The 26008-nt window shown below is 39.8% G+C and overlaps 1 protein-coding gene across 4 annotated transcripts in view; it reads right to left on the bottom strand.

The window, feature by feature from the left end:
• The window catches only part of LOC117418461 (cAMP-dependent protein kinase type I-beta regulatory subunit), a 120168-nt gene that overhangs the window by 17586 nt on the left and 76574 nt on the right, over positions 1–26008 (bottom strand). For all 4 annotated transcript variants that reach the window (XM_034031545.3, XM_034031546.3, XM_034031547.3 and 1 more), the window contains 5 exons: positions 20326–20387; positions 14073–14119; positions 10936–11094; positions 8979–9039; positions 4783–4904 (listed from right to left, as the gene is read on the bottom strand). In XM_034031545.3, coding sequence (XP_033887436.1) covers positions 4783–4904; positions 8979–9039; positions 10936–11094; positions 14073–14119; positions 20326–20387 — 451 coding nt within the window. The remainder of the gene's footprint in view (positions 1–4782; positions 4905–8978; positions 9040–10935; positions 11095–14072; positions 14120–20325; positions 20388–26008) is intronic.

Genomic DNA, 26008 nt, shown 5'->3' with positions numbered 1-26008 from the left:
CATTATTATAACAAAAAAATATCCTAAATACATACATAAAACCAAGCCTGTTGATGCAAGTTTCCCTGTTGTCCGATTTGACCCAATTCATTTTGTTTTGTTAGACAAGGGTAAATAGTTTACCGAGAAATTTTGCTACTTTATTATGCTCTTATTGCAGCCAGTACAAAACCAAAGAATATCTACATTTCATTACACTCAATTCATCACATTGCAATCGGTTTGTTTTTATCTGATATCTTTCACAGTCTGAAATCTATGAATCCTTGTAAGCTCTATGGTTTTAAAACATGTATCAAGTCTGCCTGCACACCAAAGCTATTAATGCTCGAGGCAAATGTAGTAAAAAGAATGAGCTCCCTTCAGTTCAGATTGATGTGCATCGAAATCAAGCCCAACTACACCCTTCAGGCAACATCTGGCTCTCCTACACCATGTCTGCCAACATTATCTATGAAAGAGAGAGGAACTTGGAAAACCCTGAATCATAGGCACCCCATGAAGCTCTGGGGTTGTACATGCTCTCAGATGCATTCATTTTGGACCACTTTCAGAAGCTTATTTGAACTTGACTTTGTACAAAAAGAAATACAAAAATTACTTCACTTACAACTTGTCATTTTACCGGTTGGATCAACCTGATAAATCACACATGAGGCCAGTTAACAAATGTTGAAATGCAGCTCATCAAACCTTTTACATGTATGCCCAATGCACATCATATTAATTTTATAAAACCTCATATGCAAAATTCATATACAAACCTTGCTTAACTCAATCAGGTTTTGTAAATACAGGAGTTTGAATTAAGTCTTAATTTAAGGAGTTTGACATAATTTTCAATGTTGATAACTAATAACCAACTGTAAATTCTACTCGCTTTTGAGTATAGATGAGCTCTGGACCAGTAAACTTTCTTATTCAGGAACACAGTACCTATAGGTGAGTGTCTCATTCTAAAAGCAGTACAACCATTTAGTGTTTTAATCAAATGTCAGAAGCAATAGTCCAAGAATTCTGTGTCTCAATCATAGGCGCCTAACTTTGTTAAAACATTGGGGGCAAGCTGAAGGACTAACTGCCAAGTGTACAGAGGCAAATGTATTTATATTTACAATTAAGAAGCTCTAAGAAACCAAGCAAACCATGCTGTTGTGAAGTTACGGTTTTAGTAATTGCAAACCAACCAAATTGGGCAGGTGTTTCAGTATAAAATGTTCAATATGTACTTACTGAGCACGCATTAATTACAAATACATGCAAGTAGCACCAAATGGCACAACCAGTACCAATGGCATCTCTGCACAGTTTTACACCTAGAATTCTCACATGTAGTTTATTAAGGGAAAGTGTTAAACAAACAAAGAAAAGCAAGTACAGTACTCTCCTGCTAAGAGAACACCCCTCGGGAAGCAAGCAAAGTGTTCTTATAGTCGAAATGTTCTCTAAGACGGAGTTAACCACCAGACACAATATGAATCAATAAATAAATAAATACATATGTATTATTTGTCATGATGCACGTGCATCAACATTTAACTGAATAAAGTAAAAGCAAGACAATAGGCAAGTGTATGTTAATAAACTATAATAATAAAGTAGCAAACTGTCAAATTAAATGAACACAGCACCCCTATACACGTTACAAAATGCAGCAGTACTATATAATAGACATGTACATTATTTAACAGAATGGTGAAGCAACTCCCCAGAATGGGAAACACTAAATTGCTCTGCGACTTGTGTTTGATTCAGGTTTTTTTTTTTTCCAAGAGCTCGAACAATTTCCAACTGTGTAGCAAGAGAAAAAGTGGCGCATTTTGCCATTTGTTTACTTGCCATTTTGTAACTAATTATTTTCATGTGATTAGAGAGGTTTCAAAAGAAAACCCTGATGAACAAAATTCAGATATCTCAGCGTCTTTACAAGAAATTAGCAATGAAGGAATGTCGGAAGATGAAAGTGAACAGGGAACTGAGAAGGGTTATGTTAGCGACAGCGTGTTCACAGTTGTAAGTAGCAAAAGAACATACAAGTTCAACTAACATTGGCTAAAAGATTTTCACTGGCTTAAGTTTGACAATGTTAAAAAAAATTCCATGGTTTGTACATTTTGTCAGGATGCAGGGGAACTGATGGCAGGGAAGACTGCATTTTTGACTGGGAGCCAGAAGTTCAAACTTAAAAATATATTAAAACCTAGTGCTTGTGTTGATGCAAAATAATTGAACTTCACAAGTGTTACGGAAGAAAGGAAAGAAAAAAGAATTAAAAAAAAAAGATCTGTAGATATTCAACAATAAATTTGAGCAAAATTGTATTTTTTTGTGTGCCCCTAAATTTTTGCAGTGCGCGGCAAAACTTTTTAACTTAGGCGCACATGTGCCGAAAAAAAAGTTAGCGTAGAGCCCTGCCTACACCAGGTTTCAAGACTCAGATAACCAGTTCTGTTTTATAACTACCTATGCTTAATATTAAAAATGCTTTGATTGCACGTTTGTTACATTTTTGTTGTTGTTCTTGTTTTACTATTGCTATCTTACGTATTGGACGCTGTTACATTAAATCCTGCTATAATTGTTGGTCATAGCTTACTGGTGGATCGCGGAGCCCGTTGAGATCCACCAAGGAGGTGTTCCTATGCGCAGAGACTACTGTACCGTTCTTTTGAAGGTAAGTATTCCCTAAGTAAGGCCTTGCCATGTCAGAAGCACTGGTTTACATTATAAGAAATACTTCATTTCTGAAGCAAATGCTAAGACTTTACTTTTTTGGCTGAATAGAACAATTTCAACAAAAGAAGGACTGCAACTTTGTCTTTTTTTATAAACAATTTACTAAAGGGCGTTAAACTTTATGGTGTGCGATAATTGCAATTAGTGTGCACATTCATGATTGCCATATTTACTACTGCAATTTGATTCATTATCGCGTGCGATACTTGGCATATTATGGAGCGCACTAAATTTAGTGCTTCATACTATGTTAATCAGAATGAATATGTGTGTAACAGGGCGAGCAGCCCTGTACAGGGTTTGTTTATTTTAGAACAGGGTTTCCCCTCTGCCCTTGTGTTATTTTGTATTTGATTATTATTATTATTATTGTCGTTTTGATTTAGTGTTTTAATATGACGGCGAAGCGCCGTATGTTTTGTTATTGTTTTTGTATTATTGTATGTAAATATGACGGCGATACACCGTGCGGTTTTGTTTATTTTTAAAACGTGTTCTGGCAGAAGCGAGATTGGTGCTCGTCCTCTGCCAGGAATAATTAATAAACTTGTGCAGAAGGTGGCCATCTCCCGAATTAAGTGATTAATTTTGTTGCTAATCGGGAGATGGTCACCTGAATATAAAAGCCTGCAGCTCTCGGCACTCGGGGTGGGTGTTAGAGAGGAGAGAGCGAGCAGAGAGACGGAGAGCGAAAACGAAAACAAAACTAAAAGAAAACCTTAAGGATCAGTGAAGGCTATAGCCCAGCCTGATCGCGTTGTTTGTGTTCGTGATTTTGTTCTGTTTAACCTTTTTATTTTCACTCTGTGAGCAAGTTTCTTTTTGTTTAAACTTTTGATTTATTTTTGTTATTTAAAAATAAAACGGCGCAAGCGCCTTTAACTGCAGTACTCCCTGGTGTCATTTTCCCTTCCTGCTTCTGCCGTGATGTCACCGCCCAGCCACCCTGTCACAATGCGATTTGTATTTTTACTTTTTTACTGACTCAAGACATTTGAGTCATTCAGTTTAGTGAACCAATTCAACAGATTTGTTCGTTTGATTCACTGATTCACAAAGGCAAAATAAATGCATCTTGCTGAATTACTTGGTTATGAAAATCAGTTTGAACAGTTTTTTGGTATTTTTTTTTTTTAATCAATCAGTGTTGGACTTCTGGCGTCTTCTGAATGACTTTTTTTTTTAACATTTTAAACCGTTTAAAAAGGTAAAACCATAACAAAATATAGACTAACAGTGTGTATACACTGAGCAAAAAAGTGGAGTCAAAATATATAGTTTGCCTCCCCTGTGCCCAATGGGTTAGACACTTATGGTCTCAATCAAGTTACAGTTCAACAGAAGAAAAAAGTATGTGTGAAAACATTTTACAGGTTTTCCATGATAAATTTTTTTTTTTTTTTTTTTTTTTTGCCATGTCTACATGAATCATAGGACCTGGGAAAGGCCATTTTGACGGAATTCCATCTGCAGACGGAAAACTTTCACCCATGTGCATGCAAATATTTATTCTAGAGGTGCAACGACAGACTAATATCCCACTATCTATATGTGATATGCATCACGATACATGTGATGTTCCTGATGGGCTCCTTGTATGACGCATTATAAGATCAAAAGATAATTTAATAATGGCCTACTTTCTCAAATGACTAAAATTCAAAGAACTAGGGAATATGTATTCACACCAAGTACTTAACACACTTCATTCAAGAAACGCTTGGTGAACTACAATGAGCTTTGTTGTGCTTTTGGTCTTGTGATACAGCTGTACAACGGTACATACCTCTTTTACAATACAATATGTTATGTAACCAAAATATCACCATGCAATGATACACGATGAATCTCGTTACATCCCTATTTCTTTACATTGACTTACAAATCATGCCAGATTTCAGAAGACAGGTTCCGGATTGGAGAGGGGATCCCACAATGCATTTCAATTCTCCAGAATGCTGGTATGCAAATGAGCTGGATCAAACAGGTTTTACAGTACTGCAATATGTATGATGCAGGATCCTGTACTTTGCAATAAAAGGTCACCTCTGTGATGATAAAGAAGTCATCTCCTGGGTCTCCTTGCACCACGATTTTCTCACCATCTTCAGACTGGACGGGTTCTAGAGCATCAGCCACCGTCAAGCGCTCCCACTTATCCAAGGATTCTGCAAAGTTCAAAACAAAAGAAACTCTTGATGGAGGAAGGAAAACAAGCACAGCTGATACATCTGTAGAGGACCTGCTGCCTTTGAGGATTGCACATGTAAAAAGATATTTAGTATTGGTAATAATGATGAATCTGGAAGGCTAATGTAGGTTACACATCAGATTCAAGCAGAGTAAGGAAACAAGTGGAGGCAGCAACTGATGTGCAATGAGATTATAGGAATACCCTCATGCCATCTAAAACACTGATATTCTGCAAGTAAACCCATCCTGCACCTCTAATTTTTCTCTAAAGTCATTTTTGCGCCTGCAATTTTAAACATTTATATTTTTTCCGCAATCACAGCTCTCTGTTAATATGTGCAGTGTACATTTTTTATACTAAATATGGTGTTCAAATAATAGTAATAGTAGTACCACTACTACTACTACTAATAATAATAATAATAATAATAATAATAATAATAATATTTTTCTTATTATCCAAGTAAATCTGTATAAAAAAAAAATACCAGGAATGTACATTTGTAAAACTATTTGAATGAAGGGATAAAGCCTTCTTGTCACACTTTTACCAGGTTTAGAATTTATAATTGACTATTTTTGGAGTTCTGGATGAAATTGATTTAATTGAAAATAACTTGTCCTTAATACCACTGAACAGACTGAATAAGGTTCTATTACAGTTGTATACCATTCAATCATTTGTTTTCATTTATGTATCAATCTTACCCTGATATACAGATCTAAAGCAGCACACCTTCCAGTAAAGCTCTCGAGTGTCCCTGCTAACTGAAACTCCTATACACTGTTGCCTTTCTCTCTAAAGAGAATGTATCTCTTTATATTGATTCTTCCTTTTCGAATGCACCAAAGCATAAACAGGGTTTGCCAGCTGTCTGTCGGCTTTTGTAAATGCACAAGGATGACACAGAACACAAATCCATGCTTTAGAGTTTAAATGTACAGCATTCTTATTGTTACAGACTACCATCCCTCAAACATTAAGTGTTGAAAAGTGCAATGCTGCACTTCAGATTAAATACTGGTGCAAATGTTTGCTTGGCAATCTGTGTTTTCCATTGTAAGTAAGCCTGCCTTCCAGTGGAGAAGTTGCAGGCAGTTTTTGATCAGTGGCTCTATCCCGCTTGATGACACCCATTATAATTTTATTATTATTTATTTCTTAGCAGATGCCCTTATCCAGGGTGACTTACAATTGTTACAAGATATCACATTATTTTTACATACAATTACCCATTTATACAGTTGGGTTTTTACTGGAGCAATCTAGGTAAAAGTACCTTGCTCAAGGGTACAGCAGCAGTGTCCCCCACCTGGGATTGAACCCACAACCCTCCGGTCAAGAGTCCAGAGCTCTAACTACTACTCCACACTGCTGCACTTAACTGCAGCCCCTCAAAGTTCATGTAAAAAGTGCCTAAGGTTTTTAAAAGATACACATATATTATTTGGCCAAGAACAAAGACAAATTAGGGGGGTTGTTTAAATCTTAAAATGAGTCGACAAAGTTAACCAATACTTAAGCACAGAAACCAGGGGACACAGTGGGGAAATTAAATGGAGACTTAGGGCAGAAGGAAGGAGACACTTCTTCACACAGAGAGTGGTGAGGGTATATAATGGTCTACCTAGTCATATTGTTGATGCTGAATCACTGGGATCCTCCAAGCTTGATTCAGCTTGACAAAGTTTTGACATCAATCAGCTATTAGGAACCTGGATGAGCTTAGATGGGCTGAATGGCTTCCTCTCGTTGTATATTATCTTATGTTAAAGTACTGATTTACACCAAGAAAATCTATGACTTTACATTTAGATCCATTAACCGAAATCATGAACTAGTGCAATTCGAGGCTGTCTGTTTACTGCACTCCAGCACTGACACAGGTTCACGTCACAAGCTTTATTACACACTCACACCCAGATGCTTTTCTGCGCGTCCCCATTAGCACAGATTTAATCCTTTGATTTTAGAAACACTGTTCAATTCCTGGTTATCTTGATTAAAACAAGGCCTAGTTTATAGATATTGATTTTGGCTATATGATCAGTTTAACAAAACCTTTGGTTTTCTTCTCTGTGCAACATTATAGCTATTAGACCCCATTTAACCTGCTGTTCTTTCAAGAGGCAGTAATAGGAACATGCCGGTTCTTTCACAAGGCAGTAATAGGAACATGCCGGTTCTTTCACAAGGCAGTAATAGGAACATGCCAGTTCTTTCACGAGGCAGTAATAGGAACATGCCTGTTCTTTCAAGAGGCAGTAATAAGAACATGCCTGTTCTTTCACGAGGCAGTAATAGGAACATGCCTGTTCTTTCACGAGGCAGTAATAGGAACATGCCGGTTCTTTCAAGAGGCAGTAATAGGAACATGCCTGTTCTTTCAAGAGGCAGTAATAGGAACATGCCTGTTCTTTCAAGAGGCAGTAATAGGAACATGCCTGTTCTTTCACAAGGCGGCTTTCGGAATACAAATCAGATCAGGGAATGTAAACAAACTGAATAGACAACACGGTCTGGTTTCTTGTGGAGCAGTGTGGTAAACACAAAGAATTAGATTGTAAGTGATTACAGGACACTGCTGTTTTAAGTACAAAGAAAATATAACAGACTTTAGATACCATTCTGGGCAGATTTAGTGATGTAATTTCTGACATTTGAATGCAACGGCTCATTCAACACACTTCCATACCAAAGGTACTGAGCCACTGCATTAGTTTGCAAATATCTGCTGAAGCCACATGTACTGTAGCATTTGGGCTTGCTACTCACACTGTGGGGAAATGGGTGTATGTATAGATTTCTTCAGACCTTCTCAGACCACAGTCTAACTTTACTGCAAAACAGGTACAACAATGCGAAGTTCATAGCATAACAGTTCTAATGAAAATGCTGTGCAATACTCGAATAGGTCAACAAGTTGCTTCTTTGAAAAAAATATCAATAAATCATGTATCTATTTGACTAGTCGACTATTCAGTGCTGCCCCTACTAGCTCCTGTAGAGTTCCGTTCCACATGATAGAAGAGTGATGGTTTGAACAGCATGGCCTTATAGAAACCATTCAAGTGTTAAAGTTTCCCCGACTCCCACAGAATGAACATTTCATGGTAGCATTTTCCCCCTTATGGGAAGTTTGTGTGTGTTCAATGGAGAATTGTGAAGTTTGTGTGTGTTCAATGGAGATTTGAGAAGATTGTGTGTGTTCAATGCAGATTTGGGAAGTTTGTGTGTGTTCAATGGAGAATTGTGAAGTTTGTGTGTGTTCAATGGAGATTTGAGAAGATTGTGTGTGTCCAATGGAGATTTGGGAAGTTTGTGTGTGTTCAATGGAGATTTGGGAAGTTTGTGTGTGTTCAATGGAGATTTGGGAAGTTTGTGTGTGTTCAATGGAGATTTGGGAAGTTTGTGTGTGTTCAATGGAGATTTGGGAAGATTGGGGATTAATCCTTTGTTATTTCTTTCCTGCTGAATGACATTGAGAGCATGTCCCAATTCCGTGCTCATTAAAATAATCACAGAATAGCACAATCCAAGCACAAGAAGTGAAGCAGTGCCACCGAGGACCTGGAGAGTGCAGAAAGGGAATGCTGGAGTGTGTCGAGATGTGGGGTTTGTTTATTTAGCCTAAAAGCTAGAGGTTATTTCCTCTATCATGGGAACTCTCTCACCTACCGTCAGAACTGATGTCATCACATCATAATTGCCACAGCTTTTTACTTTCCAGGGGCCTCTCAGTAAAGTCATTACATCTCAAGCTGTGACCAACATGAGTCACTCTGGAATCTCTTTTGGACTACTTTCAAAAGCTTCTCCATAGAATTCCTCTAAGATCATTGTGTGTGTCATAATAAATGTTTATACATTTTGAGTCACTTTGCATTCTTTGCTTAGCTACTGTCTGGTGGGTGGCTACTAAAGGTTCCCGTTCTAGACATGCTTTTTATGGTTAAATGGCTGCGGACATGCTTGAAAGAGCGACCTGTGTGAGAGCTGCGTGTGTGGCTGCTGAATGTCGTTTAAGCACTCAACAAAGACAACTGACCCAAAATGGAGACCTTGCTCAGAAACTCCTCGTACATCTTCCTCTTTCTCAGTGTGCTGCCCTGTTTGAGACAAAGAAAAGGGAGAATGCTTTTAGTCAAAGACTTTTCAATTGCTGTTAGCTTTAAATCGTATTCTGAGGTGCTGACGCCACGTTCAGTTGGAGAAAAAGCACCCCAGGCAAAGACTTCCTAACCGGACACCAAATGACAGTCTCCACTGGAAAAATAAAAGTGTGATTATGCAACATTGGCTACTGCAGTCATGTAATGGTGACAGCAAAGTGCACTTCTCACAGCAGCAGGTAGTTGCTTTAACATGATAGTAAGTAGAACATTCAAAACTGTAGACTTGAAAAGGTTAATCTTGTATCTAAAATGATAATGTAATTCATCCCACCCACACTGAAAGGGATTTTCCTAGATTATTTTTTTTTTATTCAAAAACAGTACTGGCAGATAAGTCTGGACCAATAGCAACCATTCATTTTGGAATCAAACATCATATCTCTTGGGTAAAATGAATAACAGTGAGCCTTGTTTACAGTGGCAAACTTTTTTTTAATAAAAAAATGCATTTTCATTCATCATAAACTAATGCATGTTTCGAAGTGTTTGGTACAGCACCTCCTTACACACTTTTTGTTGAGTCAGGGGGTCTGTCATACAAAGAGGGCAAGAGAAACTCACCCTGATTAGAGGTAGCCACGAACACTTAGAAACATATTATAAGGTTGTTCTTGTTCGTGGTTTAATCCTTGTGTGATTTCTGAAGAGTAAGTTAAGATGCATGTCACCACATACACAGGGTTTCTGCAGACTGCTACTGGTACAGTTCCTCAAGTCTTTTAATTCATGTCAGATTTTTATCCTTTTCTTGGATTTACTCACTCAACACAGAAAGCATTGTTCAAAATCAAGCTCAAACCACCCAGGGCTTTTGTTCATGCTGTTCTAAAAAAAGGACTAATGTAGCAGCGCAAAGGGTTCTTGTCTTTTTCCCATCAGTGGAACTGTATTTAGCTCCCAGTGACAGCACTTCAGTTGAGTTTTTCCAGGACTTTTGGTCCATATAGTGGTGTGCCTGGGGTGCACAGAAAGAGACACATCAAGTGTCTGTTACTGACCCCTGTGGTGTAAAGGAGGTAGCACACTTACAGGATTGTTAATCAAGGTTTTAACACCCATAATCTTATTAGCACTAGCGACATTATCACTGCCCTCTTTTCTTCTTTTGAAGATATTTTGGTGTTTTTTGATTGTATGTTATAGTTCGATTTGTAAAAGCAGGCATCTCAAAAACACAACAGACAAAGTTACTGCTGCTTCCTGGTATCATTTCATGTGCTGCAGTTCAGACTCCCTCCAGTGGTGTAGCTGCAATTGGACTATGTGCAGAGGTACTGTGATAACACACATCCCCAGGTATGCGTTTCAAATACCGAAGCTTGCTAGAACACTTATTATTATTATTATTATTATTATTATTATTATTATTATTATTATTATTATTATTCTCAAAACAGTGAATCCATTCACCGAACTGAATACAAGACCTTTAGTTCAGTATGGCCATATTACTAAAAATCTGGCACCAATAACGTTTTTAACAATATAAAGCAATACTAAAACACCTTTATTTTTGTAACTCTTCAAAACATCAGACTTCAAGAGATCTGATTTGACGAAGGGTCATCTGCTGCCAAGCACAAGCCCCATTTCTGAGAGGCTGATACAGTGCTGTTCCTCAGACTGGAATTACAATGTGTAAATTTGGCACCAAAAACTAAAATCAGTCCCCTCTCACCATTATAATGCTTACACCCTCTACCACTGGCAACTGTGAGAGTTGAGTCTGAGTCTGTGAAGATGAAAATGGCCCTCTAAGAAACTAGGAGATCTTATTTCTTTACTGTGCCTGTAGGTGCTGGACAGGGAGCTCTGGTAGATCACACATACCATTAGAATGCGCCTGTAGCTGTCCCGGTCGATCCCCCACAGCTTAAGGTCTGTCTTGGCCTTCACCGTTGCTGCTCTTGGGGTTCCATAGATCAAGGCCAGTTCTCCAAAGCTTCCTCCTTCTCCAATGCTAGTCACCCATTCTCCGTTGACATAGACCTGGAGAACAACAGAGCTGCACTTAGAGGGGCCTCTGTGTTTGCTCTTACTTCTACTTCCAGTCCACCAAGAAACACATTCATAAAACACAAAAGCACAATCGTATTCTTTCACTTGCAGGGAAGAAAAACACTAGTACAATAGTCCAACAGCATTCTTTGTTGCCTGGAACGGTGTGACATCCTACTTTGCGGATCTAGTTTCAGTTGTTTTGTTGCTTTAACACAATCACCCTGTTTACTCTGGGAATTTCCAGCCCCTATGGCATGTAGCTTGCTTGTCCTTTGTAGTGTTCAACACTTAAAAAACCGACACGCATAACTGTCACAATCTTCAGGGTTTATTATGACTTTCAAACTTGAAAGGGAATGGTTCAGCTAATAGATGTAATGAAGTTTGTATGAAAACAATATCGCTGAGATTCAGTCCCTGATACTGACTGTTTCTTTAGTTTGACTGTGTTAAACTGGATACCCTGGTGAGTGCATTCAATTAAATAAATTTAAAAAAAAAAAACAGGAAACTTTAAAGCTTCTGTTTTCATAAACTCCTTAATCAAGGCTCTCCCAAATACTAGTATCCCCCTTACACAAGTCCACCTGCAGTATGTCAAACAGCAATTTTAATATGCATTCACCTCAGTTCAGTACACCAGTCTGCAGAGGCATGTATTTAATCCTGTTATGTCCATGCTCATCTTAATATCCTACTGTTCCTTCCCCACTCCTGTCTGTGAAAGCAGCATTTCCTTTATTCAGTACTCAATCTGCCATTTAAAAAGAATAGGTCCCATTTTCCCAGTGTAGTGAACTGGCTTGTTGGTTTTTAAACTGATTCTATGATTAGTTGTTCTGTGTGTGTATGTTATGGTAAACCACAAACATTTAAGAGAATTTCAGAACTTTGTCAAGTTGGGTCTTAAAGGAACCCAGTGATTCAGCATCAACAACATGACTAGGTAATCCATTCCATACCCTCACCACTCTGTGTGTGAAGTGTCTCCTTCCATCTATCCTAAATATATTTTCAACTCTGCTCCTGGTTTCTATGCTGTGCTTAAAGCATTGGTGAAGTAAAAGAAACTTAACTTAAATCTCCTGCTAAATTTGACCGGGGATACATTGACCTTCCACTATAATAAAACAGACATGCAAGTCAGGCAGCCTTTAGAAACAGTCGAATAGTTAAACTATGAGGCATGCAAGTTTCATTAATGAAGGGGGAAGGGGAAATGTCTCAGTGTAAATTTCCAATTAATTTTACATAGTTTCCTAGGAATTTATCAGTGTTTATTGAATACATTTCCCAGTTTTGCAGGTAACTATCAGGGGTAACACTGGGGGCCGGTCAGGAAAGCAGCTCACCTGCTTCTGCAAACCCTGTAAAGCTGGTGAAGTTAATTTCTATGCAAAGTTATGTTCACAGTTGAAACCATATTACAATAAATCAAATCTTTTATTTACACAGATAAATCTGCCGAATGAATAGATTTTCTTGGTGTAAATCAGTATTTTCACATGCTGCGTCGGCCACATTGTGTGAAAATGGGTGAAGTACAGAAGCTTTGAAAAAGATTTGCTTGTATAAACACTCTCAATTTGTATTTCGTCACCCTTTCAAAGAGTATACTTGTTTCACAGTAATAGTCGGTCACTATTCCTCTATTGTAACCTAACTATCATTGCTACCATCTATGTCACGCTTCACCCGCCCGTTCAGGAGATGTGGCTCCATTCTTTGCATGTTTTGAAATGGGGAGGGGAATTCTTTTGATCCACCATTCCGTTATCCTATCTCTCTTATGTCCTATATAAATAAATTAAGGTGGTTTCCTGTTTTTTTTTTTATTATATTCTATCATTTTTATTCTACTGCCAAAAAAGTAAATGCATCTTGCCATCATAAAACCAGTAGCAATGTAATACCTACAACTCTTAAGGGCTAAATTACAAATATTTAAATGTGACTTCTCCCACCCACTACCAACCCGCAACAGAGCTAAAAAAGACAATCTGATCTACTGCAAATAAAACCTCAATTTAAAATCAGTAAAACATCATGCCTTTTGCAGATACATCATTCATAACTATTACACACTCAACAGTGCTGAATTTAGGAATATAAAAGAAATGTAATGCATAACAAACGTCTTTAGAAGAGATTGAAAAAGACCTCTAGCTGAAACATTTGTAACTTATTAAGTTTCTTTTAGTATTTCCAACTTTTGCATATATGCCCAAGATGTGTGTTCATTATTGTCTGATTAAACATAACTCGACCTGATTTGGACAAAAACTTTATGAAATGTTTTTTTACATGTAAATAACAAGTTGATGTTCTTGTTCCTTATCTCTCTTGCTGACGATTTTAAAGACAATGACGTTACCCAGCTTCACCTACTGAAAAACCTGCATTAGTGTCTGATCGGCTGAGGGAAGCTTCAGGTCCTCTTGGTTTCTGACCAGTAATGTGGCTCACATTTAAAAATTCATTCCTAACCATCCCAGTGTAGGAAGCGCAGCCATGTCTTTAAAACTAATAAAGTGTGCAGACGGTTCTGAAGACAGCAGCAGCTGAACTTGCTTTCCAGCAGCTAAGTCTAGAAATACTAAAAGAAACTTCATTCAGTGACATAAGTTTTGACTAGAAATCTTTTTCAAAATATTGAAGAAACTGAAAAAGACTTAACACAGTCGAAACATTTGTCATTAAATGTATTAAGTTTCTGTTAGTATTTCTAAATTCTATTTAGTGTTTAATAGTTATGGCTGAAATATTCTAACAGTTAAGAACGACTGACATTAATAAGCATAAAACCCCAGAGACAAAACAAATTCTGGGCCCTGTGAGGAAGAGTAAATATATTTTGACATTAAGTTCAGGAACGGACAGTCATGTATTACAGTCTTCTTCAATGCATTCAAGGCATATTGGAAACATCTACAGGGCCCTGTTTATTTGGTATTCATTGTACTTACATCTACTTCACCTTGGTCAATTACATAGAAGTTGTCTCCTTCATCCCCTGGAAAGAAAAACAGGACGAGGCAATTAAACTGGACTGTCGTTTTTAAATAGGGTTTTCCTCATTCAGAAAACCTTTCTGCAAACATTTGGCAGCATTAAGAGATTAACACAGTTTGTGAAGCACTTAGGCCACTTTCGGCGTCCCACCTTATCCTAGAATAAATAAATAAATAATCCTCCCGATTTCTCATGTTTCACTCCAAGACTCTGTAATGGCCTTCCATCTAAGTACATTTGTGTTCCATTTTTAAATCTAAAATAATGTTAAAAACCACCATTCAAGCTTTTGAGAGGCTTAACACATCTTTGATCTTTTTTTTTTTTTTTTAAAGAAATAGCTGTTGGGTAAAGGATAGAAACATTTGCTTCTAGACTGCAGTGCCACACAAAAGGCTTGTTGATAAAGTGAGCAAGCATACAAGTAATCACACACACAGGAAAGCAGCCTCTGTGATTACTAGCAACCAAAAAAAAAAAAAAAGGCTTTTGATCAACAAGATGTATGTGTGGAGAAGAGTAAGAAAGAAATTCTGGGAATAATGCATTGAGCTGGAGAGGGACGGTCATTGTCTTTAACAATGAAGGCCGGAGGTGGTTGTGTGCTTTGGCAAATCTACAATGAGTTGACACAGGAAGATAACAGGATCTGAGCACTGGTCTTGCATTAAAAAATAAAAAATCCATCATTAAATGATCATTTGATCTCATTGTGCATCATACAAGTTGCCCATCAGGACCATCACATGTATCATGATGTATATCGTATCATGACCTGTATCTCGATATGCATTGTATTGTGACATTAGACCTCTCATGAAAATATATATTTTTTTAGATAGTGTCAAGAGGCTGAAAAGCCTTGTTCCCAACATTTTGCTTGTTCTTATGATACCTGCGGCCAGGAGGAAAATATATCTGGGGATGGTGACGGCTGCAGCGGATTGAGACGAGCATCAATCAGTGGGCACAGTAATCCAATGACTGCAGACAATGAATAATCTGCATCAATCAGAACAATGTGCAGGGATTTACACAGGATTCCCCTCTTCCTATTAAATGAATAATCTGCATCAACCAGAACAATGTGCAGGGATTTGTACAGGATTCCCCTCTTTCTATTAAAGTTTTAAGTGCAACCACAACAAAACAATGTATTTTTACTTAAGCAACAGCCATTGTTTTGTTTCTGAAGTGTATCATAAAGAGATACATGCTGTAATGCTAATTAAGAAGATAGTACCTAAGCACCCCAGAGCACACAAGGCAATCTAAATGTAATTATACTGATGGATCTCTGTGGATGTACATTGATGATACATGTGTGTTCTTCTTCACAAGCTTGATATGTGGGATATAAAATCAAAGACTGCAATGCAGCAAGTAGTGCTAGTAAACCCTAATATCTGACCCTCCTTCTCGCCCCTCCCGGACTCTGATCTTTGCTCCCTGCTCCAGAGCCATAAACCCACCACATGTGCTCTGGACCCCCTCCCCACTCACCTCTTCCAGGCAGCTGCCCCTACTCTATTCCCTTTACTTTTCTCTCTTCTCAACACATCTCTGCTCTCTGGCTGTTTCCCCTCTGCTTTCAAACAGGCCTGCATCCCATCTTAAAAAAAAAAAAAACCCTCCCTGGCTTCTGCAAAAATTAAGCCGCTTTGCAGAGGTGATTGCAAGCAAGAAAGACACTAAGCGATAAAACTTTCAGCTCAGCTGAATGCAAGGGCTCAAATGGAGGCTTCATGAGTGCTTCAAGCATCACGTTAAGCCTAGAGCAAGGAACAATATCCTTCATAGGCGGCCAAAGCTGCAGAGCTCCTTTTCAAAATTGCACCGCCATGAAGTGAGCTTCTGGGCTTAGATGGAGTTAATTTTGACATAGCAAGCTGAAATAGCTGCCAGATGGACCTTTAATGTAGAGGGGGATTTCCCCTCGTCAAACAGGTCCTGCAATGGGACAGGTCTGAAAGACGCCCCACTTGTACCTGTACTTGGAACATGTGGACACTGCTCTGGCATTTTGCAGGGTGTCAATAACCTTATTGGACAGACCCAGATGGCTCAAATGCAGTCATTCAGGGTACAGACCCAGAGCTGCAGGCTTGATGGGTTGGGATGCCAAAAGGTCCCCCGTGCCTGCCTGCCTGAGCAGGTCACGGTGCTTGGGCACTCTCCATGGCTGGCCGCTCAGGAGTTGCATCAGGGCTGAAAACCAGAGTCTACTGTGCCAATAAGGGGCTACTAAGAGCAACTTGGACCAGTCCTGCCTGATTTTCTCCAGATACAGCGGGAGGCCGTCCTGGTGGTTTATATAGGCCACCACTGTTGTGTTGTCCATAAGGACAAGCACATATCTCCCTCGAACCTCCTGCAATAAATTCTGCAAGGCCAGGTAAACTGTCTGCAGATCAAAAATATTGATGTGGAGACCCTGACCCTGCGGTTCCACAACCCCTGTGCCCCCCTGCCATTCCACACAGCTCCCAGCCCAGGATGGACGTGTCCATGGTAACGACCTCCCTTCTAGCGACACTGCTTAGCGCTAAGCCGAGGCATAGATGGGCAGGCTGTTTCCACCAAGAAAGCGTCTTTAGACAATGATGAGAAACTGTCAATAGGTGGTCGTGGTTCAATGTGGGCTGAAAAACCCTGCTGTTGAACAAGGCTTGCAGAGGGCGCTTGAGCAGGAGACCCAAAGGTAGGGTCTGAGAAGCCATCAAGCCCAGAAGTTCTGGAATGTCATTACCGCTCTGTTGAGCTGAAATAGCGTTGGCAGGCTCATCATCGAAGATTGACTACCTTGCCTCATCTTTAGTCCAGGGCACCTGCAAGACTGCAACACAAGCTCTGCTGACAGGGAGAGCTTATCCGCTGGGGATGTGCTGTCTGACTCCACGTACTCAGAATGGAGTGCCAGCTCCTGTTCACCCACCTTCTCAGGAGGTGGCGTTGGCGAGCATGTCATCCTGCTATCAATCTGCACTCGTAACCCCCTGGGACTCCAAAGGGACAGACGGGGCTGGCGGTGCCGAACGTTCATGCAGCAACTCTGCAAGGACAGTTCCCTGGTGGGAAACTGCTGCCCAGAGCTTCTCCATTTGCTCAGATTCCATCAATCGCTTGGACTGGTGACTCTTCTTCCTCGGAGGAGGAAGAGGAGGAGGAGAGGCAGAGGCAGAAGAGGATGAAGAAGACTGTGAGGACGGCTTCCTGCGTTGCTATTTTCCCCGAGTGCATTGTCCGCTCTCCTTTGGAACAGAACCATGAGGGGAGGACGCAGCCATCTCTCGAACAGAGGGTGATGGGAAAAGCACTGTGCAGGAGTGAGAGACACAGAGCACTCTGTAGAGCTGCAGGAGACGTTTCTCCAGCGTACGCTTGGAGAAATGCGCACAAAACTCACAGAAACTGCAGTTTACCAGTGCCTCCTTTGCATGCTCCTGCCCTAGGTAGGAAGAGCATCTGCCATGCTTGTCCTCTACATGGCTGGCCTTGCATGTGTCACAGGAATAAAACCCAAATAGCAAGCAATGTACAGTAAGAATGTACAGTTGCTACCTCAGCTGCTAGACAGCAAGGGGCTGTCAACAAGACCTGCGGTACATACGGTACGGTACCACAACGGTTTGTTACCTGTAGCAATGGGTCGGTACGGTACGGAATTGGAATGGTTTATTAGCGGCAGTGTACCGGTGTGGTAACCTCAGTACCGGGTTAGGAATGGATCGAGTTGGTCACCTCGGTACCTGGGTACGGGTCTACTCGGATCGCAGTTACCACGGGTAGCACTGTACAGGGAAGCCCACCTGTGCAAACTACTGGCAAAACCACTGTCAGTACCCACACGAGACTGAGGGAAGCCTGCTAGTAAACTAACAGACCTCTGCTAAAGTTGTCACCAAGACGGCATCAAGATGCTGTGGGAGGGATTCCCAAAAGCAGCCTCTTGGTCCTGCACAGCTGCTCTCGCTACACATGTGCCACAGCACGCAATGCAGACAAACCTGCGCGTAGTGTCTGTGAAAACTAAAAAATATAATGAGAAAAGAAAATATTCTCTCATACAATAATACAATAACTTAAATTATACAAACCGTCTCGTAATATTGGCCCAAGCCAAAACGAGAATAAAATATTATTATTATTTGTTTATTTAGCAGACGCCTTCATCCAAGGCGACTTACAGAGACTAGGGTGTGTGAACTATGCATCAGCTGCAGAGTCACTTACAATTACGTCTCACCCGAAAGACGGAGCACAAGGAGGTTAAGTGACTTGCTCAGGGTCACACAATGAGTCAGTGGCTGAGGTGGGATTTGAATCAGGGACCTCCTGGTTACAAGCCCCTTTCTTTAACCACTGGACCACACAGCCTCCTAAAATAACTCCAGCCAGAGCTATTGCAGCCTGGGGAAAGAGCACACAGTCAACCGACTTCCGTTGCTTGATCCCTGGGAAGGGGCGACTCAAGCCGTCGGCTTCACCCGGGGCACAAGGCCACAGTGAGACGTAACAAACAGGCTGTAGTGCACAAATATATGTAATTAGTCAAACTAATACAGCGATTATTTGTAATAACACATATAATTTGTGTAAAACACAATAAATGTGAAAATGTTTAACAGAAAAAAGTAATAGGCTGAATAGGCTCCTCCTGTCAGATCAGTTCTTGAAAACAAAAATGGCGCCGAGTTCTGTGCATGTTTTATACCCTCGGGGGTGGGCATGACTGCGTCACAGAGGCTCTGCGAGCAGCTCTGATATATTTATTCAGGTTTCGGGTCTTAGTGGTTAATACCCATTCGGTAATGGTTACATTTCGTACTTGAAAGGGAACGTCTTGTATGGTGCTAAAAAGCAAAAACGAGAAATATAAAGCTCCAGCCGGAGTTATGCAGCCTGGTGGAAGAGCACAAAGTCAGCCGACTTATGTTACTGGATCCCTGGGAAGGAGCGACTCGAGCCATTGGCTTCACTTGGGGGACAAAGCCGCAGCGGGACGTAACAAGCAACAGGCTGTAGTGCACAAATACGTTACAGCAATTCGTTTAATATCACATATAATTTAATTAAAAACACAAAAAAGGGAGTACCAATACCGAGTGCTTGTGCTCGGAACTGGAAGGCAGTGGAGGCAGCTACAGCAGACAGTGTTATAAATGGGGGAGCAAACATGTATTTTAATTTTAAACCAGGATATCTGGTACTACACTTGGTTAAAGAAATCTCTGTATACATGCCAGGGTTTCAGTCTTTCACTTCCTTGGTCACCTGGAGGGTGAGATTATCTCCACCCCTTCACTAGATTACTTTCTGTCAATAACCAATCAGCTGTTTCCCCTATTGACTGACATGCTTTCAGTCAGTAACATGACCCAGAAGACACTGCTGTGATAAAAAGCACCCATGAAGTGCAAGTGCAAACAGATAACCCGACAATAAGGCACTGAAACTAAAAGCTTCCTTTAACCTAAAGCACTACCAGATATCATGTTTTAAAATGAAAATACAAGTGTGCTATAACATGTGTCTTTAAAACATGCACATTTCAGACTAATGTAGTTAATGAAAGTGCAAAGTGGGTAAGATTTGTGGAATTGTTCTCTTAGCTACAATCACTTGGTTTTGATATTGTCCCCTACAGTAGCTGCTTGAAAGGTTGCCTGAAATGTGTCTCCTGTTTCATACTGGTGGTAAAACTCAGAACCCAGAAGTCCCCCTGTGACCTAGCGCTCTTAAATCTCTGCACCGAGTTCATCTGGTACACCAGAATGTAGCCATTAACCTGTTCCTCTGCAACACTGCCTATTGGTTATAAGAAATACATAACTAAGTAATAATGATATGTGAACTGGGGCAGCGTGTTGCAGGGGGACAGGTTAATGGTTACACTCTGGTGTACCACCTGCACTTAGATAGAAGACATGTTTGAGAGCTCTACTGAGGCCACATGGGGGGCTTTAAACTTCTGCGCTCTACAAAGTTACCAGGATGCGGTGACTGAAAATAATATAAAAAAGCAAATCTTAAAAATAAAAAAAGCTTTTTTAAGCACTTGAAGTGGACAAAGTTAACATTGTTCTTAAAGGAATTCCATCACATTCCAAATGAAGGGTTGAGTGAGCTCCCAAGCCAGTTGGTTTTGTTTCCCCAAAGATTTTTTTTACAGGACAGTAGTTTAAAAAAAAACAAAAAAAAACGTACCTTGCTGGATAACCGTTTCTCCTGCAATGTGTGTAACTGGAAACATGGCATCGAATATATCACTGGAAAACAAAAAAAAAAAAAAACATTTTTTTTCCAGCTGACCTGTGTTGTTTTTTAAGACACGTTCTTCCTTTCAATAGGACTAGAGGTCAGTCGGAAAAAGAGGACACAGTGAAGGAGACAATGGTGAGGGTATGGAATGGGCTACTTAATCATGTTGTTGATGCTGAATCACTTATGTCCTGCAAAATCCAACAACAATCAATAAGCTACTAGGAACCGGATGAGCATAGATGGGCCGAATGGCCTCCTTTCATTTCGAAATATTCAAAAAAGGTTTTCAGGAATATCAACCCCTCTATTTGAAGTTTTACTTTAAACACTCTACAGATCGGAAATACCATTCTGCTGTGTAAACAAACCTGTGATAGAGAGAAGCGTGCATTTGTACTCGACTTGAAAGCAGTTGAAACTCACAGAATTATGACTTGCAATCACATTTGAATTAGAATTATGACCACTACACTAGAAGAAGAAATTGTTCTAAGAAAATTAAAATATTTTGGATGAAAAGATGAACACAATGTATCTCAAGTTAAAATGACATAACCCAGTTATGCGTGCTTGTGCAGCCGATCAGAACAATCTTTGCTATTCAGAATTACTTCCTTTACAATCTAGTTTTCTGGTTTCAGAGCAATTTTGGCAATAAATCTAATTTGCTCGCGGTTTGTTCTTTCCGCCAAGTCCCTATAACCTTGGGTAGTTTTTCACAAAGACTGCCCTGTTTGGGTTAGAAAAGGGAGACAGGAAGTTCACAAACCTGAAAACAAAAGTAAGGCTGTCAAGATAAAGCTTCTGTCAGCGGATCCCACATTCAACCCTTCAGGTCATAATGTATCAGCCTTCAATCAGAATTACTCGACTTCTACCTAAAAAGCATTCCATTCATGTGGAACATATTCATTTGTGCCCAAGTACTTAAACCTCTACTTTCATTTGAAAGCCTTTGTCTGCACGGTAGACTATTTACCTTAGTGTTTCTGCCCCCCTGCAGTGTAACAAGAAACACGTTACTGCACCTTTGCTGTGTCCCATGTGGTCCACATCGCAGTGATAGTTTATATATATATATTATCATAGGTAAATAAAGTAGGTAATTCCTTTTTTTCAACTTTTACTCGGGAACATTCGCATGGAGAAGATTTTTTCTTTTAAACATCGCAGTGTACCCAGATCATGCTCCCTCCTGCAACAACACTGGTGCTCTGATTGAAATGAGTGATGTAGTGTGGGAACAGAAAATCATTATTGTTGTAGGAGAGAGCGTGATCTGGATACACGGCTAACCTTAGTATTTTGAAGAAACATTGAAATAATTCCTGGGCGAACCAAAGTAAAAATGCTGAATTCTTTATTTGGCAGTTTGAATTTTTAAGACAAATATCCATGAGCTTTAAACATTTATAGGAGTTAAATACACTGTAGCCTCCAAAACTGTTAGCTTGACAATCACTGGGTCCATATGGCAGTTGTCCTAGAATGTTGTGTCACATATTATTATTATTATTATTATTATTGTTATTATTATTATTATTATTATTATTATTAATAATAATAATAATAATAATAATAATAATAATACACACCATTCATTTCAATGGGGATCTGGTCAGGAACCAAAAATGATTCCCAGAGAAAAAAAGAAAGAAAGAAAGATGCTTGGAGTTGTTATCAGTATTAAGTGCAGTTGAGCTCCACCATTAACCCCTCCCCTCACTAATCAATATAGAGGGCTGAAGAATTTTATCAGCAGAAATCTCACGGCACGGCTTACTGTCACCACCTAAAGAAGAAAGCATACAGGAAGTGGGATTTACAGGAGATATACAATCATCAACAGTCCCTCCAGTGTAGCCATTCCAAGCATGTCTTCATCACGTCAACGGCTCGAGGATATACTCTTCACCTGAGGCCTCTTTCCTATTGAATGTGAGCACAGCCAGCGAGCACACCTTGTGACTTTAAACAGTTCATTAGATTTTGAAATGCAGAAACAATCCAGGTGCATTCAGATTCAATGGTGTCCTTGGATAAAACATACAATCAGTCTTCTGACTGGCCTCTAATAGATCCTTGGTGTACTGTTCTGACTGGCCCCTAATGCCTCTTTTCTACTGTACAACCAAGCCGCACCAGGGCCAGTTAAGGGGAGCCTAGGTTGTTTTTCCACTGCAGAGCTGAGTCGTGCTACAGACGTCACACGCAACAAAATATATTTGTTATTAATTATTGTTATTAATTAACTCAGTTTGCCAAAAGATGTGCAAACAAATGGTGTTCAAAAATTAATAGACCAACGGTACCTTGTATCACCATATTTTGTAAATATATTTACGAATGTCTTTATAATCCACACATTTTACTGATAATATCGACTTACTTAAGTTCAATTAGTTCTGTTGAAGGAGAAAAAAGAAGGTTTTAAAAATATGATTTGCCAACGATATCCCATTTAAGGATAGTTGTTTTTTCTAGTTGCTTTTTTGTTTGGGTGCTTTAACAAAAAGAATCTGCGCAAGCGTAACGAGGGCCGTAGTTGTATGTATGGTACAGCTGTACAGTATTTAGTTTGACTATATTTTTGTACATAAGTTTAGAATTGTTTTTTTTTCGCTTTTTTATCTTTATATTAATATAATAAAGGTCAAGGACGAGAAATGTAGTAGAATGTTGTGTTTTTAGTGTGGGAGTTAAGTGTACCGCACACGCGGTTTATGTCCATTTGCTTCAAATCGTCAGATATTTTCTCATTTCTGACGCATGACTCCAGATCTTCCTGAACACCTCTATCTGCCCACAGAGAAACTAGAGCCTGCACTTCCTCAGCATCCTGAGGCTGTGCTTTTCTCTCATAACACTCGCTGCCTGGCATGTTGTTTGGTGTTTCTTTCTGGAGTGTACTGACTGATGTAACGTAATGAAAAAAATCCTTAACCCCGCCCCTGGTTCGGCTCGGCTCACAGCCGGATTCAGATGTCTTGTGAGGCTGGAGTTTCACAGTTTGGTTCTCGCTCGGCTCGACAAACAGCCAGTGGAGAACCACCCGTACCCATAACGTAATGAGCTCTCATGGGTCGGATGTGTTTGTTTTAATTCTGTTTATTGGTTTTGTAGTTTGGGCATATACACAAACTAGTGAATGCAAGCAATTATTGATCCACAAAAGTCATTTACACATTAATTGGTGTACTGTTCTGACTGGCCTCTAATAGACCCCTGGCGTACTGTAAATAAAGCTAACATGCTGCTGGTGCACAGATTCAAGTAACAGAAGCAATTAAATACTGATGTAAATCATTAAGATTATATTTCATCTATAATAACACTGGAATAAATGCCATCCTCCCCTACTAGGGCAAACACACCCCTACAGAATTAGTGTTTTTTTACTCTAATTATTTTCAATATACTTTAGGAGCTAATGAGTGTATGTACCCTTATACAATTTTACAACAGTACTTTTGCAGTTTTCCCATGCTTTTCTCATGATATTTACCATAATTTACCATGCTTTTTATATGCTTTGCAATGCTTACCTATGCTTCACCGTGCTTCCACTAAGCTTTTATACTTTTACTATGGGAAACATTGATAAGGGCTATGTTTTTTTATTAAACTGAAAGTGTTTTTTCTACATATTAAAAGGAGGCTGTGTGGTCCAGTGGTTAATGAAAAGGGCTTGTAACCAGGAGGTCCCCGGTTCAAATCCTGACTCACTCACTTAACCTCCTTGTGCTCCGTCTTTTGGGTGAGACGTTGTTGTAAGTGACTCTGCAGCTGATGCATAGCTCACACACCCTATTCTCTGTAAGTCACCTTGGATAAAGGCATCTGCTAAATAAACAAATAATAATAATACATCAATCATATACAAAATTCTGTATTTTACACCTGTTTTTGAATAGAAACCCTTTGCATTTATGGAACAAGGTAAAAAAAAAAAAAAAAAAAAAAAAAAAAATCCATTGCATGAGTGTGTTAAAACTTCATGCTGATATTGGACTCAGCTCTCGCCAAGATAAGCACCAACGAAGACATAGCTTCTTTTACTGTAAACCAATGTGATCCATCTGTGTTTCCTTCTGCCTGGTGTTGATGGCTGAAGTGTAATGCTGGCTCCAGGTATCAGCCCATTTTGCCTCCCTGGCACATCAGCACAAACAAGGGCCTCCCTAGCGCATCAGCATGACAACCGTCTAGACTGTTTTGTCAACCACGACACCTTAAGAGGGCTCGACAGTGATTCTGGCATCCCAGCATGGCCCTCCCCCCGTCCCCCACTCAGCTCAGCCCAGCTTACTTACCTTCCTTTACATCGACGTTGCTTTCTTTCTACGATGCTTGAGGTCCCCAACCAGAATCTTTTCATCTTAACCAGAGCCAGTTGCTGCTCCTCTCTGCTGCTTCAGATAAGTTCTTCACTGTGTGACGCAACTCTTGACCACTGAATCCGATGTCTAAGAAACCGGTTGTGGAGTGTGCCACAAATCCTCAACAACCCACCTCCACTGGGTAAACCTGGACTCTCCATCCTCACTGTTCCTCTTCAGCAGCCAGTTGAGTGTACGGAGGTTTCTTCCTTTCATACGCCTCATCCACAGCATCCTCCCATGCCACTGTTAACTCTACCAGGTGAACAAGGCATGCTTCCTTTGCCGCCCACTTTCTTCCAGTTTTTAACACAGGTGCTGCCTCCCTCACACATTCGTCATGTGTCTCTACCAATGTAATTTCCAATCAAACCTTGGCGCACTTAAACTCCTCGGTTAGAGCCAAGACTGGCAGCTGCAGTATCCCTTTACCAGGCTGAGGCAGCGTGGAACTCCTAACCATTTCCTGACGTATGAACTGATTAACACTTCCAGCTTCTCTACTGTTGTCAAGCAAACCTCATACACAGTTAGTGGCCACAGAAGTCTTGGCAGTAGACAAAATGAAAGTACAGGAGTTTAAGTTTGCCTAGTAAAGCGCTGCTGTCTATGCTCTTCAACCCTTGCACTGCTTGTTGTCTCACTTCTCCCACACAAACTGTGTCCTTTAGGTCCCCATCATACCATCTCCCAAGACTTTTCACAGGCTTCTCACTGTTGGTATTGCATCACCGTTAATGTAGAACCTCTTATCCACTACTTTACCTTTAATTATAGAGATGCTCCTTGACTTAGTGGGCTTGAATTGCATGTGTGCCCATTCAATGTTATTGATTAGTTTGGGCAGCAGTGTGGAGTAGTGGTTAGGGCTCTGGACTCTTGACCGGAGGGTTGTGGGTTCAATCCCTAGTGGGGGACACTGCTGTTGTACCCTTGAGCAAGGTACTTTACCTAGATTGCTCCAGTAAAAACCCAACTGTATAAATGGGTAATTGTATGTAAAAATAATGTGATATCTGTATAATGTGAAATAATGTATAATGTGATATGTTGTAACAATTGTAAGTTGCCCTGGATAAGGGCGTCTGCTAAGAAATAAATAATAATAATAATAATAATAATAATAATAATAATAATAATAATAATAATAATAATAATAATAATAATTAGTTTGCCCAAAAACCGATTAGGCTACTGTTGTAGTCATGATTGTCATGTCACCCATGTATGCTCTATAATAATTGGTG

This window comes from Acipenser ruthenus, chromosome 13 (assembly GCF_902713425.1).
Source record: "Acipenser ruthenus chromosome 13, fAciRut3.2 maternal haplotype, whole genome shotgun sequence".
Lineage (NCBI taxonomy): Eukaryota > Metazoa > Chordata > Actinopteri > Acipenseriformes > Acipenseridae > Acipenser > Acipenser ruthenus.
The sequence above is the reverse complement of the archived record's forward strand: the minus strand, read 5'-3'. Positions and strand labels throughout refer to the sequence as shown.